Source organism: Aythya fuligula, chromosome 1 (assembly GCF_009819795.1).
Source record: "Aythya fuligula isolate bAytFul2 chromosome 1, bAytFul2.pri, whole genome shotgun sequence".
In the NCBI taxonomy this organism is placed as follows: Eukaryota; Metazoa; Chordata; class Aves; order Anseriformes; family Anatidae; genus Aythya; species Aythya fuligula.
This window is the reverse complement of record NC_045559.1, coordinates 60,589,542-60,608,610: the sequence shown is the minus strand read 5'-3', so window position 1 is coordinate 60,608,610 and position 19,069 is coordinate 60,589,542. Positions and strand designations below refer to the sequence as shown.

The 19,069-nt window shown below is 38.7% G+C and overlaps 1 protein-coding gene across 2 annotated transcripts in view; it reads left to right on the top strand.

Moving 5' to 3' along the window:
- BRAF (B-Raf proto-oncogene, serine/threonine kinase) overlaps nt 1–15,181 on the top strand; it is a 75,000-nt gene extending 59,819 nt beyond the window's left edge. For both annotated transcript variants that reach the window (XM_032193260.1, XM_032193268.1), the window contains 7 exons: nt 1,151–1,327; nt 2,846–2,892; nt 3,477–3,595; nt 4,339–4,470; nt 7,248–7,382; nt 8,230–8,383; nt 14,313–15,181. In XM_032193260.1, the coding sequence (XP_032049151.1) occupies nt 1,151–1,327; nt 2,846–2,892; nt 3,477–3,595; nt 4,339–4,470; nt 7,248–7,382; nt 8,230–8,383; nt 14,313–14,335 (787 nt within the window). In that variant the 3' untranslated portion in view covers nt 14,336–15,181. The remainder of the gene's footprint in view (nt 1–1,150; nt 1,328–2,845; nt 2,893–3,476; nt 3,596–4,338; nt 4,471–7,247; nt 7,383–8,229; nt 8,384–14,312) is intronic.
- Nucleotides 15,182–19,069: the final 3,888 nt, after the last annotated feature.

Genomic DNA, 19,069 nt, shown 5'->3' with positions numbered 1-19,069 from the left:
TCTAGAACTGTCCTAGCCTGCACTGCTGAGAGGACAAACAGGGTCACGGTCAAGGCTCTCATGGTAGTTTTTTAATATAAAAAAATATAAAGAGCTGCAACAAACAGCACAGCATACAGATTTAAGAAGTTACCACAGGTTTTAAGCTTGGTCTGTTAGGTTTCTTCAAGCAGTGAGAAGGCTGCCTTCAATACTGAGCTGTGTAGAAGGAAGATTGCTTTTTCCTCAGCCTCTGGGAAACCTAGGAAAGACTCCAGAATGCTTAGGTGCCTCATCTTTGTGATCTCTAGTTGGTACGTTTGGTGGAATCTAGTTCTTCTTTGTGTCCATTTGATGACACTAAGAATGTGATTGACTTCCTGGGGAATTAGGAGAATCTTTCAGATTTTACAATGTATCAGTAGACTCTTCGAGGCCTCGATTCTACTGGGATATCTGCTGAGATAACCTTGGGATTATGCTTTGAGAAGTTTTTATGTCTAGAGTTTCTTCTTCTTTGAAAGAGGTTTGATTTAGTGTGACCAAATCTCTGTGGTGAACCCCAGTCTATCCCAGTACTGTTTGGAAACAAGTTCATAGAGAGTATCGTAACTTTACAGAGGTACAGTTTTCATACCTGTTCCCATCATTTTTCATGTGCTAGCTCCAGAGAGTAAATGATTTTTATCAAAGTACTAAAAAAAATGAAGCCTTGTCAAGGAAGCATGTTGATAGTTTCTGAAGGAAAAGGTTGCATTTCCTGGAAGTCACCAAGACTGGAATTTCATTTGGGATGTCCTTCTACTTGATGGGCAGCAACATGTATAGCTGGACTAGGGTTACACAAGACCAGGCCTGCCTTCAAACAATCAATGTCCCTCGTAGACTTAGTGATAACATCTTCTGAGCATTCCTGTGCTGTTTTGTTTTTTCGCAAAATCAAGAGAAAGCAATGCTTGCTCCAGAATACCTGTTCCATGTTAATACAACAATAAAGGTTATAGGCTGTAATAATTAATTAGTTGAATCTAGAAATGGATTATCGTAGGGGAAGCTGAGATTGACCCAAGACCTTCTGTTTGGAAAGATGCATTTGGTTCTGCCTGTTTATTTATTTATTTATTTTCCCTCGTCAATTTTCTCCTGATATACTTTTTTTTTCCCCCAACAGGAAAACACGGCATGTGAATATCCTTCTTTTTATGGGTTATTCAACAAAGCCTCAGTTGGCTATTGTTACCCAATGGTGTGAGGGGTCAAGTTTATATCACCATCTACACATCATTGAGACCAAATTTGAAATGATTAAACTAATTGATATTGCACGACAGACTGCACAAGGCATGGAGTAAGTCTCTTATTATCTCTTTGCAAATGAGCGTTGTGACAGTGTTTGTGTATCTCTTTCACACTGTGACTGACATTGGCAAACTAGATTAGCTGTCTGTCAGTTTGCCAAGTCCAGAGTCCTGCCTTAATTAAAGTATTTGAAGAGTTTGTTATTTTGATCAGTAAAATAGACTTCAGGGTCTTTTTCTGGAACATAGGGAAGTACACGTAATCAAGGAATATGGTCTCTGAAAGCAGAACGCAAGTTTAACCACACTGTAATTATCTTTAATCTTGTGAGAAAAGATTTCTGTTCAAGGCTTTATGGTCTTCACAGTGCAGATAGACTTAGGGTAAGAGTTTAAAAAGAAACACCCTGCAAATGAAAGTACAGAACTGTGTAAGATAACCCAGAATGCAGACAGCCCTGTTAGTGAAAAGAATGCAGTTTCTTTTATATTTCTCGTAAGTGTTGTAGCTCTCTAAATAAAGTAATAGATTTCAGTATTTGAAGAAAACATAACTATTTTGTTCTAAGGACTATGTGTTAAGTAATCCTTACTCCCGTTGACAGCAATGGAGGGAACTGGAATTTACAAAACTAGCCCAATATTGTATGTCAAAATCAGAACACTGATGTAAGATAGAAAAATCACCCTTCAGCTGGAAAACCACTACGATGATTGCAGTTAATCGTGCACTTTTTCCACTGAGTATTCGATTATATTTTCAGTCAAGAGGTGGGGAGATGTTTGCAGCAACTGGCCTCAGCCTTCTGTTTGCCTGCTGATATCCCCAGGCTCCCTCTGTAGGTAGTGGAGATACAGAAACTGTTCTTTGAGCATGATTCAAGGCAGGAACATAAAATGGGGCTTTTCCACAGATTTGTGCCACTCTAAGTGATTAAACAAAGAGCCGTCTTGCCCAATAGATTAAACAAACAGCTTTGTTGCCTAATTTAGGCTATATCTATGCTGTGGGGCAAGTACTCTCCTCTGACCTCCCTGCAGTCTATTTATCCATTCTGCAATCTGGGGATCTCTTTTCCAGTACCACACTAAAAAACAGTCAGCTTGTGACATGGGATACACATAGAGACTTGGAAACACTTTTAGGTCCCACGATTTGGAAACACCTAGCCTAAAGCTGTGACTTACCCACAAAGTGTCCTGATAGTCACCGTCAAGGCTGGGAGGCAGAGCCTTCAGCACTGAATGGTATGTCAAAAACTACTGACATTCTTTAGTTCTGATTCTGAATATTGACTTAGGCAACTGAAAAGCAGAAGTTGACATGTAATTGCTCTTTTATTCTTCAGTAACAACAGGTTGGAGGTGGAAATCTAAGCTTTATTTTGTTTTTCTTTTCTCCTGTGACTGTTGCAAGATCTTTCATGGATTGCTGATGTTTTAGTGCTTTAACAAAAGTGTGCAGTTTGGATATCTACAGAGTTTGTGTTTTGGTAATACAATGAACTTTGAGCTGTTCATTAGTGGAATAACATCTAACCCATCTAATCTATGATGTTCCTTTTCAGTTATTTGCATGCCAAGTCAATCATCCACAGAGACCTCAAGAGTAATAGTATCCTTTCCTAGAGATGTGATTCTGGAATATGACAGCATTCTTTTTTCTTTTTTCTTTTTTCTTTTTTTTATTATTACTAGTTTTGTTTTGTTTTTCCTGCCAGAAATGACCTTATTGAAGTGAAAACCTCTTCATGGGTGATTATTTGTTGAATTGAAATTTGGTTGAGAAGGCGTTATATAATCAGTAGAAAAGTAATGAATACTTACTATGTCTATTGCTGTGATTCCAATAACATAGTGCATTTTGTTGCAGTTTAACAAAGAATTTCACATCATTGTAATGAAAGATTTTTCCATTTCACTCAGGGAGTGTATTCAGCTTCTAGTGGTTGAGGACTTGGCATCTCAAGAAAGTCACCTGGGCTGTAGGCTGTTCAGCACTGGCCTGGTCATTAAATATGTAACCCTACAGTACCATAATTCATCATGCTGGCTGCTAAGAACCTGTATTATATACATTTCTTTAACGGTAGTGAATGGTTAAAACTGTTATGTTTAAAGTTGCAAGTTTTTAGCTGTTTATTGTTCTTGGAGGACAGAACCAGTACTGTTTGTTTTCCCTTAACATTTCCCACTTAGATATTTTTCTTCATGAAGACCTCACAGTAAAAATAGGTGACTTTGGTCTAGCTACAGTGAAATCACGATGGAGTGGATCTCATCAATTTGAACAGTTGTCTGGATCTATTCTATGGATGGTAAGTAAAGGGGAAGTGGTGTGTCTGTTTTAACTGATTTAAGGGTATCTGACCAAGCTTTCTCAGACTATCCTTCCAGTGCATGGACACGTGCAAACTATCTGAAGCTGGAAAGACCAAGCAGTACTTAGAAGTTCTAAGTGAATTTCAGTTTTTCTTTAAGCACATTTTCCAATAGTCACAAGAAACAAACAAACCTCAGTGTCTTCTTCCCCTGTACTGAGGGTTAAACTAACAGGAAAAAAAATTGCCTAAGGAACAAGAATGTGATCAATTCAGGGTTGAGTTTTAAGGATTCACACATGGTTACTCTGAAGATGTCGTGCAAACTGCTTAAATCTTCTAAGAAGTATAGTTATGACCTCTGTTGCAACTCATCTTTCTTCTTTTCCACTTGAAGAAACTGAAGGTTCTGTTAGTTGACATTATTTTCAGTGCTGTTATAATTCTAGTTTCAAAATATCTTCTTAGCCTGAACAGGGTCACTTTGTTTTGTCATAGATCAATAAAGGGATAACCAAGCTAAATAGAACCAATGAGAGATTGGTTATTGATACAGATTTTGAGATTTGTGTTATTATCCCCTCTATATTAGAACTCAGTAACACCTGAAGCCAGGAGTGGGCCTTGCACCTGTTATACTCTGGACGAGTCCATATTTTGTTTCTGGTATGCAAGGTGCAGCCTGGCATGGTGAAGTATTTCCTTTTGTTCCTTCCTAATTGTTTCCTTTTGTGGTACAGGCACCAGAAGTTATAAGGATGCAAGACAAAAACCCGTACAGTTTTCAGTCGGATGTGTATGCGTTTGGGATTGTTCTTTATGAATTGATGACTGGACAGTTACCATACTCAAACATCAACAACAGGGACCAGGTAAAAAGAGCATGGGCTTCAGAAGGGGTTGACTTCAGTCAGCTGTGGCCTGAAGAAGAGCGATGTAGTCCTGTGAAGTGCCTATTCTGTTGTTTTGTGCGTTCCATTTGTGTTTCTGATGTTCTGAGATGACGTTTCTACATTTAGATCTGCCTCAGCCACATAACACCAATTTACTCACTTCTCTCAAGGTTTTTTTCTTCTTCTTCTTTTGTTCCTTTTTTTACTTGAAGTACAGATTTTCAGATTCTGAGCTCGTTGCCAGGATACTTATTAAGGAGAGAGCAGGTTACTTAATAGTAATCTAGTTTAGAATAGTTCTGCAAAGCAGAAACGATTCTCTGTATGTTCAGTTACTCCTCTTTCTTTTCCACCTCCTGAACCGCCTTGAATAACAGCTCAGGAACAGGACTGACAAAATGGAATGGCAATCATCTCAGTGAGTGTTCCATATTCATTCCAGTCTTGAGAAATGCATGCACCATCTAATGGAGTTTCAGGATATCAGCATTTCTCAAATTCTGCTTGATGGAGCATATGACTTTCCAGAGTGTTTGAATCCTGTAAGATTACTTAATTGTGAACAAATATTCCATAAGTCTAATGATACCCCACGCCTGTAATATGTCTCCACAGGATAGGGATGTTCGGGAAGGCTTGTCTGATTTATCATTTCTCTGTCAAATCTGGAAATAGGATCTATGCATCAAGACCTTTGGTGTAAACTATTCCTTATCTGGCTGGTGATATATTTATGTTGTATCTGTGTCCGCATCCCTTGGTTTTTTTCACTGTCAGTACTTGAGAATTGCAACCATAGCAACGTTCATCTGTGAATGCCATTTTATAAGGCTGCTTCCATATTTGTTGGAACACTTCATTCCAATTCATCAGATTTGGAGTGACTCCTCTTTTTGTATTTTTTTTCTGTTCTTTAAACAAAGGGAAGTGTCTAGATTCCTGACCAGATGGTTTTAGCCTTCTAAAAGTAGTATTCAGACATTGTTTTCTTTTCACCTTTTAAGTTTTGAATCAGGAACCCTGTGAAATGGGTGCTCACATTTGAGTGCCGAAACAAATTTTAAATTGCAAGTTAACCCAGCATAAAAAATGTGATCTGAACTCTTGGTTTTTTTTTCATCCTCCATTTGAAAGAGATGGAAATATTGCCCACTCTGTATTGATGCTTCTACATCAGATAATATGTCACAACTGACATTTTTAGTGAGCAAAGCATCATTCTTGTTACACCTCTAAGAGTTTTTCTGACTTTAACAGATTTTTATAGACAGACTAGGACTCTTCTTATAGTGATAATCTTTTTCTAACATCTAATCAATATATTAATCCCTGTGTTATATACAAACAGTGTATCAGAAACAAAAATACTGATGATTTTTGAATAATTTTAAATTAAGTAGTGTAATTATTTAGGAAAGAATAACTGCTAGAAGGTGATAACTCTCTTTGCTGCAGAGGTTATGGATGGTGTAGACAAGCCTTTACTATGAAATGCTGTTCTGGCACTTGGAAATTTCTGAAGAAACCATTTGGGTGATCTGCTGTACCGTGTAATGCAAATGCAGATGCATGCTGAAAGTTGAAAAAGGACTGTGGTAGTGTTAGTGCAAATAGCATAGGTAGTTTGCTTGAGTTGTGTGTTTTGTTTTGTTTTGTTTTGTTTTTTGTTTTTGATTTTCTGGCAAGTTGTGGCTTTATTTTTTTTGCCAGTGTTAAGATATTGAAATAGTTATACTACATAAAATATAAGGCATGATACACCTGCTGGGTCTGTCTGACTGTTCAGAAAAGATAGTGATTATCTGCTGCAGCATGAATGGATCTTTGATTAGCTAGTTTGAAAGGGCTTTTTAGTGGCAGCACAACTGCAGTACTCAAACTGCATTACATTTGACCTTGGCTTGATGTGATGCTGTTTGATGTTTTTTTTAATATATCCAGGAGCACATGAACCAGATTCATACCAGGAGCACATGAACCAGATTCATACTCTGCTTTCCTGCTTTCTATTAATTTACTTTGTTTTATACTTAAGTTTTATCCTTAGGTGAAATGTAAACCTTCCATGCAAAACAAATTACTGTAAAAATTCAAAGCCTGTCTGCCTCTAGGTGAATATCAAAATAGGCCTGTAATACTCAGTTTCTACAGACGAAAGGCAGTTTCATTTTTGTATGTGGTTTTCTTGGGGGTAGGGAGGTGTGGAGGTGGAAGGATGGTCACATGTCAATAATAAGTTTTAGTGGTAAAAAAGCAAACGAAAGAATTTATTCTCAAAAAGTAAGGTTTCTTTTAATATCTGAAGTCCGCGTGTTTCCTAAAATGCCTTTTAGTGTGAACTTTCTGTTGACTTTCGTATTATGAAACAGAATATTTATTCTTAGGAACCGTATTCCTACCACAGTTGCTTATTCTTGTTTTTGTAACAGTTTTTGACACCAAAGAACTCTTCCTTAGATGTTCATTGCTATAAATGGTAACCATTTACTAGCATTCATGTTTCTCCTAAATCTCTCTTAGTAGAGAAGGAGGAAGAAAAGTCTAATTTCTTGTCTTTACTGAACAAGCAAGCAAACATTACTCTTAACAAACCTGGCGATTTCACTTTCAGATGCTGTTCTTTGGGAGCAGAAAATTTGCTGCTGGAGCTAAAATAGTTTATAGCAAAATGTCCATCTTTGTTGTTGTTGTTGTTTTACTGTTTATTTTATGAACTCATCTTCTTCCTCTTCATCTGTTTTTTTCCTAAAATAAAGATAATTTTTATGGTGGGACGAGGATATCTATCGCCAGACCTCAGCAAAGTACGGAGCAACTGTCCAAAAGCTATGAAGAGATTAATGGCAGAATGCTTAAAAAAGAAAAGAGACGAGAGACCCCTTTTTCCACAGGTGAGGAGTGTTTTTTCTTTAGTTCTCAGTAGACATGACAATTTAAAAACAAAAAAACAAAGATCACTTATGAATTCACTGGCTAGTTTAAGATTTTTTTGGTTAGTCCTACAGCAGGACTTCATAAGAGTTCTGGATTAGATCATTAGAAATGTTAATTTTCAATTCAAAAAGCAGATATTAAAATAGCTTGTATAGTCAGAAAATCATTTATTTGTTGGAGAAAGTTTCCTGGGCAATAGCGAAATTAATGATTGCAGTTAAACACGTGAATTAGAACTTGTTTTCTACGTTCTCAGAAATCTGTATGCTCTGCTCCTTCCTCTCCCCCAGGCTTTATGAGGGGAGTCTGATAGTTTGGAGACAAAACTTTATCATGCCTGCAGGGGGAGGTTTGGGTTCTAAAAGCTTGAAGGGGGAAATCTTAGTTTGTTTCGAGTGTACCAAAGCATTTTCAAAAATAAATTGAGCTCCCCCTGCTGGCTTTTTGGTAGATGGTGTTAGGGAGACAGCTTCCAGAGAAATGGTGTTTGTTTACGGCGATAATAGCTATAGGTAACAATGCATAAACAAGGAAGCAAATAAAAAGCAACTGTTTGCCATATGCTTACACAGGGAAATCAGCATGGCCTTTTAAAGGGGAAAATGAGACAGTTTCTTCACGAAATGTCCTTCTTGGCTTGTGAAGATGTAAGCACAAGAGTGCAGTGCAGTAATTTTTTTTTAAGTTTCTGTTTCAATGTGTGTATAAATATCTTTTTTTGTAGTTAATTGATGTTCTGCCTTTGGTTGTAAGAGATTGTTACAACTTTAGAATAACTGATCGGTTATTTTCTGCTTGTTTTAGATTCTTGCCTCCATTGAGCTTCTGGCCCGGTCATTGCCAAAAATTCACCGCAGTGCATCTGAGCCGTCGTTAAACCGGGCTGGCTTCCAAACAGAGGATTTTAGTCTGTATGCTTGTGCTTCTCCAAAAACACCCATCCAAGCAGGGGGATACGGTGGGTTTCCAGTACACTGAAAAGACATGTGAAAGCATGTGCCTGTGTGTCTGTGTGCTGGTGTGTTCCGATGTGTGCAACACATTTGTACGTTCTCAGTTCCTACCAGCTACTTTTTTAAGGTTTATTGGGGGAATGAAGACTCACTTCCTAACACTGGGCATTGAATGTCCTGGTACAAGTCTGTGTTGGTATGGAGTGCCTTGGGAACAGCTGGCACAAGAAGATTTATAAGGTCACTTAAGAGAAATGGGAAAAGTCACTGCAAAATGAGTAAAACTCCTCTAAAGGTCATTGGGTGTCATTTTTGCCTAGTTTATTGATTGGAATTAGTTACTCAGGAGTGTATTTATTTTTAATTAACTCAAAGTTTTGTTTTGTTTTTCTTTCAGTTGAGCTCATTATTAAGGAGCATAAGGCTTTAGATCCTTCAGTTAGTAATGCTACTCATATGTGGGAAACAATTGGAAACATGAACTTAGCTGCAAGGCTGAGTGCAATCAAAACTGCTTGTAGTCAGCAGAAGTAAGCAGCAGCAACACATAATCCAAAGAAAGACCTTGGTGATGTGTGACACTTTTTTTAAAAGTTAAGGTTTTAAAATAGCGCTGTTTAGAGAACATCTCTTCCTGCAGAGAAACGGTGGCTTATTTTTGTTTGTTCATTTGGTTTTGTTTGTTTCATTTCTGTTAGTTTTCATTTTTGCCTAAATGCTCTGGTAGTTACTCTATAGTTTAGACCATCTCAAAATGTTCTATTACAGTGCAACAAAAGAAATTCTCTATGTCTGCTTTTGCTGACTGGTATTGGTCTCTGTATCCTTCAGTTAGCAAGAACTTTCTAATTTAAAAAAAAGAAAAAAAAAAAAGCTTGGAACATAACTAAATAAGAGAAAAAAGCTGCTGCTAACGGATTTGAAAAAGCAGTTGTTTGCATGGAAATCAGTATTATACCATGAATTTTATTAAGGTGAAATACTTTAATTACTTTAATATTGTTAATAATACTACAGAACACGCTTCTGCTCAGTGAGGGATTGTTTTTTTCACTTCTGTATGAAGCTGCTAGTTTGACTACAATTGAATCAAACTAGATATCTCACTAAGAAAGTGAGAAGCCTTAGCACAATCCTCTCAGCTCACTTGAAAGATTTTATTTTTCTCTGGACCATTCCTGTGGAACAGGTGAATCAGAGTACTGGTTCAGGTTACATCAGTCTTTGATGTCAGATATGAAAACAAACAGTAATATTATTAACAACTGTGTTCTTGCATATTTTGAAATTAATTACGCAGTTTTGTTTGTTCGAAGCAGTTAAGCTGTTCATTTTCACAGATATTTCTGCATTGGAAACAAGCTATTGCTACTCTTGTTAGGACTTAAAGGGCCAGAAAGGTACTTATAGAGAGGTGCACATACTGTTAGCAATATGTTTTTGAAATAGATGAAGAAATTCCACAGAGGTTTTCCTTTCTGCTGTCTTGCTGGCAACTGAGCCTTTTTCAAAACAGGAAAGTTAGAGAGTTTAAAGAGATGCAATTTTTACATTTGCTGGCCAGATTCTAATGGTCTTTTTGGCTTCTACTGTTGGAACAGTTTTGGAACTAACTTTTCTCTTTATGTTAGTCAAGAAAACTCAGCTGTTGAAATCTAGCTCTTATGGAAATAGTTATTGATGAAAGTTATTGTTTCACAAAACCTGTTTCCCATCTTTCTGGTAGTTTTGCCTCATTTTGGCAGGCCTATCTTAAAATGAAAACAGGATTTAAATGTTTTTTTCCTCATAATCGTTTTTTTTTTTAATTATTTTAGAAAGTCAGGAGGAATGCTTCTTAACCTTTGCGGTATGGTATTCAGTGCAGGCTGCAATGCCTATGTCAGTAAATAGCAAGAGGAGGGCTGTTGGGCATTCCGCAGAGTCTAGAATTGCATCATCCCACACAGAAAAGGCTTCACCACACTGAGAGTAATGGAGAGTGCAGAGCCTCCATCACTGCCTTACCTGGTCTTACTCTTTTTTTGGGTCTGCCAGATAGTTCAAGCAAGTTGTTCGTTGTAGTAGCCTTGGTTGTGGTTGTTAAGATTGTCCTTCATTGCTATAGGAACTATAATTTATGGGGAAAAATGCTGCTGTCCTTAGATGTGTTGGCCCCATTGCCTGCTGTATGGTCAGTGTATGTGCTGTATGGTCTTTAACAACCCAGGCTTTCTTGGGTAGGTAATTTATATTGTGTGTGATTCCTTTTTTCTTTACTTCTCTACATCTGAGTATAGAAACAAAATCTCTCCTTCCTTCTAGAAGGACCAGATCCTCTTAAGTGCTGCTGCATATTCTTCTGAGGATATTAATTATCAACATCAGGCCCTGTTCCAAATATTTTATTTAGCCAGTGGATGGTATCCAGATCAGAAGATCAGCACAAGATCTGACAGAAAACTGCTTCTTTCTCACATATTTTTTTTCTGTGTCTGTGAATGTAATCCAGGCAAGTAGGTGTATTTGGTGTAGAAATACTTTCCCTCTGATAAGCCAGTTATTCTCATTTTCATTTGACAAGGCTTGCATGGGCCTGGAAGGGAACCATTCTTCTCTCTCCTATTCTTCTAAGAAAAGTGGCATCTACCCTGGGATAAGTAGAATAGTTAGGATGCCAGCTACATACCTTAGTGACCTCAGAAATTCAGCTCACCTTTAAATTTGTGAGCATAAAGGTTGGTAACTACATGCTAAATCCTTCCAGAAATAAGGGGCAGTTGGTTTGCTTAGAAAATGCCCTTATAATATATCATTTGGACGCAATAAGAAATAACATGGTGATCTTTTCTGTACAGATATTTTGGAGGTGCATTTAAAATAGTGCATATAAAACATGAAAAGTATGAAAAGACCAGTAGCAACTAACTCAAAAGGGCTCTGTAGGTAGTGCAGCCTTTCAAATGCTATGCACCCTTTAGAAAAAAAGGACTTTCTCTGTTACCCATCAAAGCAAGTATCCAAAGCTCTTCTTGGTAAAAAGCACACATCAGATGTCTGTCTCACAACAAATAAAAATGTAAAAATGTTGTTTTTATCGCATCCCAAATCACAAATTACGTGGTTTCATAGCTTCCGAGTAAACTGACCTCATTTGGAGCACCCACAGCTCAGCTTCTTACCCTTGCACTGGGAAATGCTCCGTGTATTCCACAAGGGGGATCCTGTTCCTGCAGGACAGAGCATATCAGGACACATTCCTAAAGCTGTCTTCACTTCACCCATTCATTGCTCTCAAGCCAGACCTTCCAGTCCTGTGAACAGGACAATGGATTCATAGTCCGGGTTATTTCATTTACCTGCACGCATCCCAAGTCTCAGGAAGAGGTTGTCTGTGCTCTCTCCCCCTCCTACAGGTGGGATTTATTTGGGAGGATAAAAGAACCAGCTACAGATATTTTAGATCGTCAGAGTAGAAAGGGTGACATAAAACATTTTAGCTACTCCTCAGAAAGTTCTGTTTTCACCTAACGTGATGAGAATTCCTGCAATGTAGATAGATAATGCCATCTACACTCTTCATCTAGGGAAAGCTTGTACTTGTAAACACATTTTATACATGTTCATTCGACATAATCCCACTATTAGATGAACATGTTACCCATTTGGGCACTTACTGATCTGAGAGCAGATTAGCAGTTTTGAAAGGGGAGATTTACCATTAGCTTGTCACAAAATAAAATAACATTAAAATTAAAAAATATATATATATATTTGCTAAAGTTTTACTTAAAATGGAGAAAAAGTCTGAAAATCAATTTTTAAAGCTACTATCCTATCTGAAATACTTCCTGACTTCTGCTCCTGTTTTTCCATTGCCTTTTCCTAATTAATGGTTCGTCTTTTATCATCTGAAATCCCCGTACGACTATTAAAAGCTGAATTATTAGCAGAAATGGGCAGAAGGACAAGATGAGTAATGAGAGAGCAATCTCTTGTTTATAAATTGATCTTTAATCAGCAGTTTAGGAAAGCAGACAGAAAAAATAAATTAAGTATAGCACGTTTTGAAAGTGTAGCTAAGCATGAATGTCATTTTTAAAAATTAGCTTCACAGGCAATACTTGATGACTTTCCTTGTCCTTCTCTTAAAAGGGAAAAAGGAGGGGAAGAGAATTACAAAAACTGAGGTGCTGTTAGAAGTTACTGTGAAGAGAGTTGGGCGCTGGTGAAATGTGCCAGAGAGAAGCAAGAAGAATTCTCAAATACTAAGCGTATTGTAGAGCAAGGGTTTTATCTGTTGGTAGAACTAGTAAAAAAGGCAATTAGTCTTATCATGAAGGTTTTTGTTTTATTTTCTCTGTTTTATTTTGTTTGTTTTTAATGTTGTTATAGCTACCACCATAGACTATCAGGACAGACAGAGCTCAAGGTGTTTCACAGCCCCCCATACCTACCACTCTTACTTTAGACTTTGGGTGCCCTCCCTTCTCATCTCCCATGTGATACAGGGACCTCTCCTCTTTCCCTGAATTCTTTCTGTTACGTAGATCACCTGTATCAGCTGTTCCTACCAGGCCCATGGATGCCCTTTCTTTTGCCTCCCCCATGCAGGCTGCTGATCGTTTTCTTGGTTCCCTTCTTTATAAAGCAAGACATTCAACTGAATTTATGCTATCAGTCTAAAATTCTGTTTGTAGGGATATTTCCAGATTGTTTCCAATATTCAGAATAGAAATCTTAAGAAAAATGGAAGCCAACAAAACTCTTGCTTTTGAAAAGATGGAAGGACACTAAGATAGGGAGCAGTTGTTCAGATGTGATAGCATTCACAGCCTTCTGTTGGAGCAGAGGGTCTCTTCTGTGCATTTAATTCCTTCATTACCAGGAAAGCATAAACTAACTAGAAATTACTAGAAATAGCATAAACTAACCCAAAATTTATGTGAAACACAATGGGAAGTTATACGTACATTTATTTTTCTTCCACTCCAGAGTCCTTTGGGTTAAACATATTTGCACACCCCTACTTCAAAATCTTAGAGAATACAAGTTCTGTGGGTGGCAGGATTTTATTTTTTTTGGCTAAAGCATAGGATTACGAGGATGAGGATGAGTATCTTAGTTTCAGCTTCTATTCAAGGTGCTGGCAAACTTCTTAAGACCTTGGGCATCAGTTTTACTCCATGGTGCCATGGTTTCTTCATCTCTGAACTGCTACTATCAGACTGTCCTGTGGTGCAATGAGGCTAAATAAACTGTGTAGAGTTTCATGAGGTGGTTGCATGTGAAAGCACTGTGTAGGATTTCTGTTTGTTCAATAATTCTTCAGGGAACATGGGGTGCTTTATTTTACGTGTTCCCTGTTAGTGAGGCCTAATTTCTGGTCTGGGCCTCAGCAGACGATCTCATCAGTCTTTGTTTTCTCACAGTAGGTTTCTGTGTTGGTCTCTAAACCAGATTCTGGCATTCCTTAATACTAGTTTAATACTCAGGCACTTTACTGTATATAGTATTTAAAGGTTAACGGGTGTGTCAAATTTGCTATTAAACCAGTTTTATACCAGGATAGAAATTAGTTTGCAGTCTGACACGTTTATTGCAATTACTGTTTTTGAGGAGGATATGCATGCAATAAATAGGGAGTTTGAAGTGAAATTTACCTGACAGATTTTATTTTAAATGCATGATGATTAGACTTTGCTTGAACCTGCAGACCTCTGTCTTGGGAAAAATGGGTGTAACTTGCTTTCGAGAAATTCTTTTTCAGTAAAATACGCTGGGTCTGTATTCGATGTTCTTTCACTGTGTTTCTTTTGTGCTTTAATTTTAACAGTTTGCATTTTTTAACATCTTTGGTATCCAACCTAATGTTCAGCTAGTCTGGAGAAAATCTCTGACCACCTCGTAACTGAAATCACCTTTTTAAACCAAGCTCTTGTCCTCCCTCTACAGGAGAATTTGCAGCGTTCAAGTAGCCACAGCACCATGGCAGCACCCACTCTGTTATTTAAGTCTTGTGTTCCTACAGTTTCTTAACATCAAAACTCTATTCTGCTCCGCCGAGCCTAAAGTAATTTAGAAAAGATATCCATAAGCTTAAAAGTGGAGCAGAATGGAACTGCCAGTCCAACACAATGGGAAAAAGTACCTTTTTAGGAACCAGAATACTCTGCTGCCAGTGTTTCTCCTTCAACACAAAACACCACGTGCATTCGGAGACCCGCAGTGGCTGCCTGTGCCGTTGGCATCATTCCCAGGAGAGAGGAGAGGGCGCTCGTGGTTTGACTTTGGTGCTCGGGCATGAGGGGATGGAACTGCTGCTGCAACTTAGGAGACTTGCTTTGGATGGTCTGCCGGTCGGCTTTCTCCCTCTAACAACGTATCATCAGAGGCTGAATATCTGATGAGTGCTAATTAAAAGAATCATCCTCCGTTCTGATCTCTCTTCCTGGTGTACTCACTGGTTTGTGGACAATGCAGTATCCCCTTTTCACTGTGTTACAATGTCAAACACCTAATTCTGTCTAAATTGGGGGGGGATTATTCCAGTAAAGTTAAACAGCGTGGGGTGGTGGAAGCTGGAGAAGATGTTACTCTAAAGGTGAAGATGTTAATCTGAAGGAAAAGGGGATGCTGCTGCACTTTTTTTCAGATTTACTTTATCACTTCCTCAAAAAACAAATGACAACCACCAACCTTAACCTTTTCCTTTTCCAGTATTTTCTTGGTGTGTGCATATACAACATCTTTTAGAAGGGTTCAGTAGATCCTTCTTTTGTTGGTCCAGCAACAAACAAGTTTTTAAAAAAAATGTAGCGAGATTGTCCTTTTTTTTTTCTTTTTTTCTTTTTTTTTTTGGTATCATATGATACAGTGTATTTATCAAAGATGCTACCGCAGCATCTGAAGTCTGTAGAATTCTTGATACAGACTGTGAACGGTGTATGTACCTACTTTAAAAGTTTTATTTTAAATGAGGGTGCAGGTTAATGCCAGGTACCTTACCAATATGTAATGTTTTCATAAATGGGAAAAAAAGTTCTCAGGTTGAATTGAATACAAATACAAAACCCCCTAGAATTAGACATTCCGAAAATTGTTTTGGTACTTTCAACAGCTTTCTTTTTTTTTTTTTTTTTTTTTTTAATAATTTTTATCCTGTTAACTAAATGTCCTCTGATACGTGTGTGTGTAAATGTGGAGCATCTTGTCCTAATGGCAAGCTGTTAGATCAAAGCAAAACGGTACTTGCTGGATCCACGCTGACTACTTCTCTCATCGCTTTCTTCCCTGTGATCTCCCTCCCTTCCATTTGTCTTTCCCTTTTGTACACTTTGCAAACTGGGATGAAGGTGGCGGTATCTATTTCAGAGTGCTTTGTTTTCCTGTCCTCCAGTCCTGGTTTTCAAATGGTTGGTAGCTTTTTGACAAGTTACCCAGTCAGGGGAAAAAAAAAAAAAAAAAAAAAAAAGAAAAAAAAAAAAGCTCATCAAGTTCTGCACATTGTTTACCTCTAGTAGAATATCTTGTGATGTGATCTGTTTGCAGAGTTCTCTGGTATGTGGTATTAAATGTAAATTATTTGTACAGAGGCAAGTCAGACCACATTAGGAAGAAATTCAAGCTCAGACAGAAGCTTTCAGAATTTGATCCGTATCTGCCCTGTACCACTCCACGTGAGGCAGGAGAGCTGACCCACCTCTGGCTGGGGGGCCTGGGGGGGAGGGAGATGTTGGACAAAACCGTGACAAATAAATGAAGGAGTCAAGCGCGTGTACATGCGGTGTCCCTACGAAACGTGTGTGTTGGGCGAGGGGACCGTCCGTGTTTCTGGCTGCAGAAGGCTGCTCCCGGGCTAAGGGAGAAACACGTCAGTAGCGGGACGCGGTGTTAAAACCCCGGAGTTGTGCGGTGTTGCTGGTAGTCTGTGATGGTCGACAGTAAATATTTACTGGGCTTATAGGGACCGGACTAATCTGAAGTGGGAATTATAACTGAAATACTGTGTATTCATATTAATTCCACAAACATTAGCAAGACAGCAATAGTGAATGACTTAATAGTCACTACAAGAATGAAGTGATTCATGTTGGTACATGAATAGAATTGACTTTGTGTACAGGATGCATTTAAAAAAAAAAAAAAAAAAAGCACAATTTTTTCTCGTCTGCTGTGGGTCTTCAGATGCTGTAAGGCTCTTTCTCCTCATTGAGGTTGGCAGGAATTTCCCTAGTAGCAATAGCCACTTCCCAGTGTGGAGAAGCTGCTGAAGCGAGCGGTGGTCGGAGGCGCGGACATGGCCCGGGCGGCAGGCAGGGGGCCGCTGCGGTCGGCAGGCCGGTGAGATATTGACAGAGATCAGCTCCAGGAGAGCCCCTCGCTGCTCATTCCCCTTCACCCCACGCGTCGTTTCAGCCCTTGGACGGGCTGTGGCCCAATCTGTCAGTGTAGGGCGTACTGGAAATTAAGATGCTCTTGAAAGAAACTGTTACCAGAGCCAGTACCTACAGGTGGTTCAAGAGGCGTTGGTTTCGCAGAGCTTGATAAAAGCCCTAGTTTCCTTCCACAAGGTCATGCTAGCAGAAAACTGTCTGCTAAAATATAACTGTTAGGAATTCCTTTGCTTAAAACGAACTTATTTTTGTGAAGATTCATTACCCGTTAGTCTACAGTATGCTTCTTGAGCCCATAGGAAAAGCACAAGGAAAATTGCTATCCTTGTCCATGCAAAGCACTTTATAAGTAACACATGATCTTTATGTTGTGTTTTCTTTTTTTTTTTTTTTTTTTAATTGGGGTTTGTTTGTTTTGTTTCATTTTTCTGTTTTGTGTCTTTTTTTTTTTTTTTTTTTCCCTGAGGAATGTGCAAGTTGTTTGGCTGCTGTTTAGAGAAATCCTTTCAGGATGCATTTCTACTGGTTTCCATGTTTGTTCTTTTCCCTTTGGATAGCTGTAGTACCATGTTTGTCTTTCAGAGGTCCCACGTAATGCTCATGGAAAACTTTGGAAGAAATTTGGTTTGTAAATAATTGGGATTTTTTTTAATATATCTTTTCCTTCAAGAATGTTTCTGGATGTCTTGCATGCCATCAGAATCAGTCTTAAAGGTGCCCTGTTGATGTTTAGTGAGTGGGGAGATGAGTGGACAAGAACTGAATGCTCCGTTACAGCAGAGCAGTGAAGGAAGTGAAGTGAAATGGAGTAACAAATACATTCATGTTCATTGCACCAAACTTCTTAAGCTTCTCTGTGATGTCCCAACCACAAGCACATGCCATCGGATGGAAATGCTAGTACATGTTCTGTGTGTGTGTGTCGGGACAAACATCTAGGCAGTCATGTCGCTTATCTGGTATCTAAGAACTATTTGCAAAACAGCCTGTAGCCAGTCCCAGCCCCTCATGATGTCCTTGCTAACCACGCACGTACCTTCCCCTCTGCCTTTCCTTTTCCGTGCAGTTGGAAGAGGGCTGTGACCTTTACATCTTCCCTGTTCAGTGTGTGATCGTTTCCTACGGCATATCTGCTGGAACTGGAACGCTGTAGTGGAGCTTAAACCAAGTGGTGTGAGCACAGAGGCCTGCTTATTTTGAGAGTAATTTCTGCATGAATTAAGTCCTATATGGCCCCAGATACAATTAGCTCAGTAGGGTTGGGTTTTTGTTGGTGTTGTTTTCCCTGAACTCATGCAAGTCATTAAATGCATCCACTTCTGCCTTTTATGCTTACCTAAAATCATCTTTTCTTGTACTGGAATGCTTCAGCAGCCGATGATGATGCAGAATAAATGAGGCTGGGCACTGCCATCTTACTGTGGCCTCTCAGCATCACTTGGACTAGTGCGTGCCCATCAGAGGCAGAATTTGGCCTTGATGATCTACAGTGAATGCAATGCTGGCTGTTGATAAGTACCATGTCCTTCCACAAATGCTCCAACAGGGTGGAAAAGACACTGAAGGTCATGCATAAATAGGTTTGCTTCTGTGTTTGCCTGGTGATGTGAACGCATCCAGAATTTTGCAGAATATCTGGGGAAGCCAGGTCCTCAGGAACCTTACAGTCACGTGTAAGTCAAGCTGAGGATTTGAAAACAGAAGGGGTTAAATTTAGGGAAGAGGCATGTAGACATTTCACACCTTTACAGGCTATAAATTGAACTCCCTTCTTAACTGTGAGTACAGCATGTGTAGCACAAATTATTCATAGTACTGTAGGCAATGTCTTCTGTCTGTTGAAAAAACCTTTCACCAGTAGCACAATATGACAGGCAAAGCTTCTAGGTACAGTCAAGCTCGGTTAAAAACCAGTTGCATGAATGGACTCTTATGGCATCGCTTCGAAGGTGCTGGGTGTTTCTGTTACTCCTTTTACAGAGAAGCTTATGAAACAAACTGTTTACTGCAGCCTTGTTAATATGCATTTGCACTTCGTGTCTGTTTCGGCATGCATTTTTAAGTATCTTTCGTCATTGCTTCATTACCTCCTACCGAGTAAAAATCATCAAAAGAGCAGAGAATTTAAGTTTTGAGGATGCTAATGTAGAAGCTAATAATTCAGCAGTAATAATGACAAAATCGTGGAGGGAGGAAACGGTTTTAAAACTGCAGAATAGAGAGGATACCAAGAATGAATTCAAGTGAAAACTAGCACGTATCTTTTCTTCAGAAAAGAGAGCTACCGAGACCCTCTGAGAAATGGTTTACATAGGA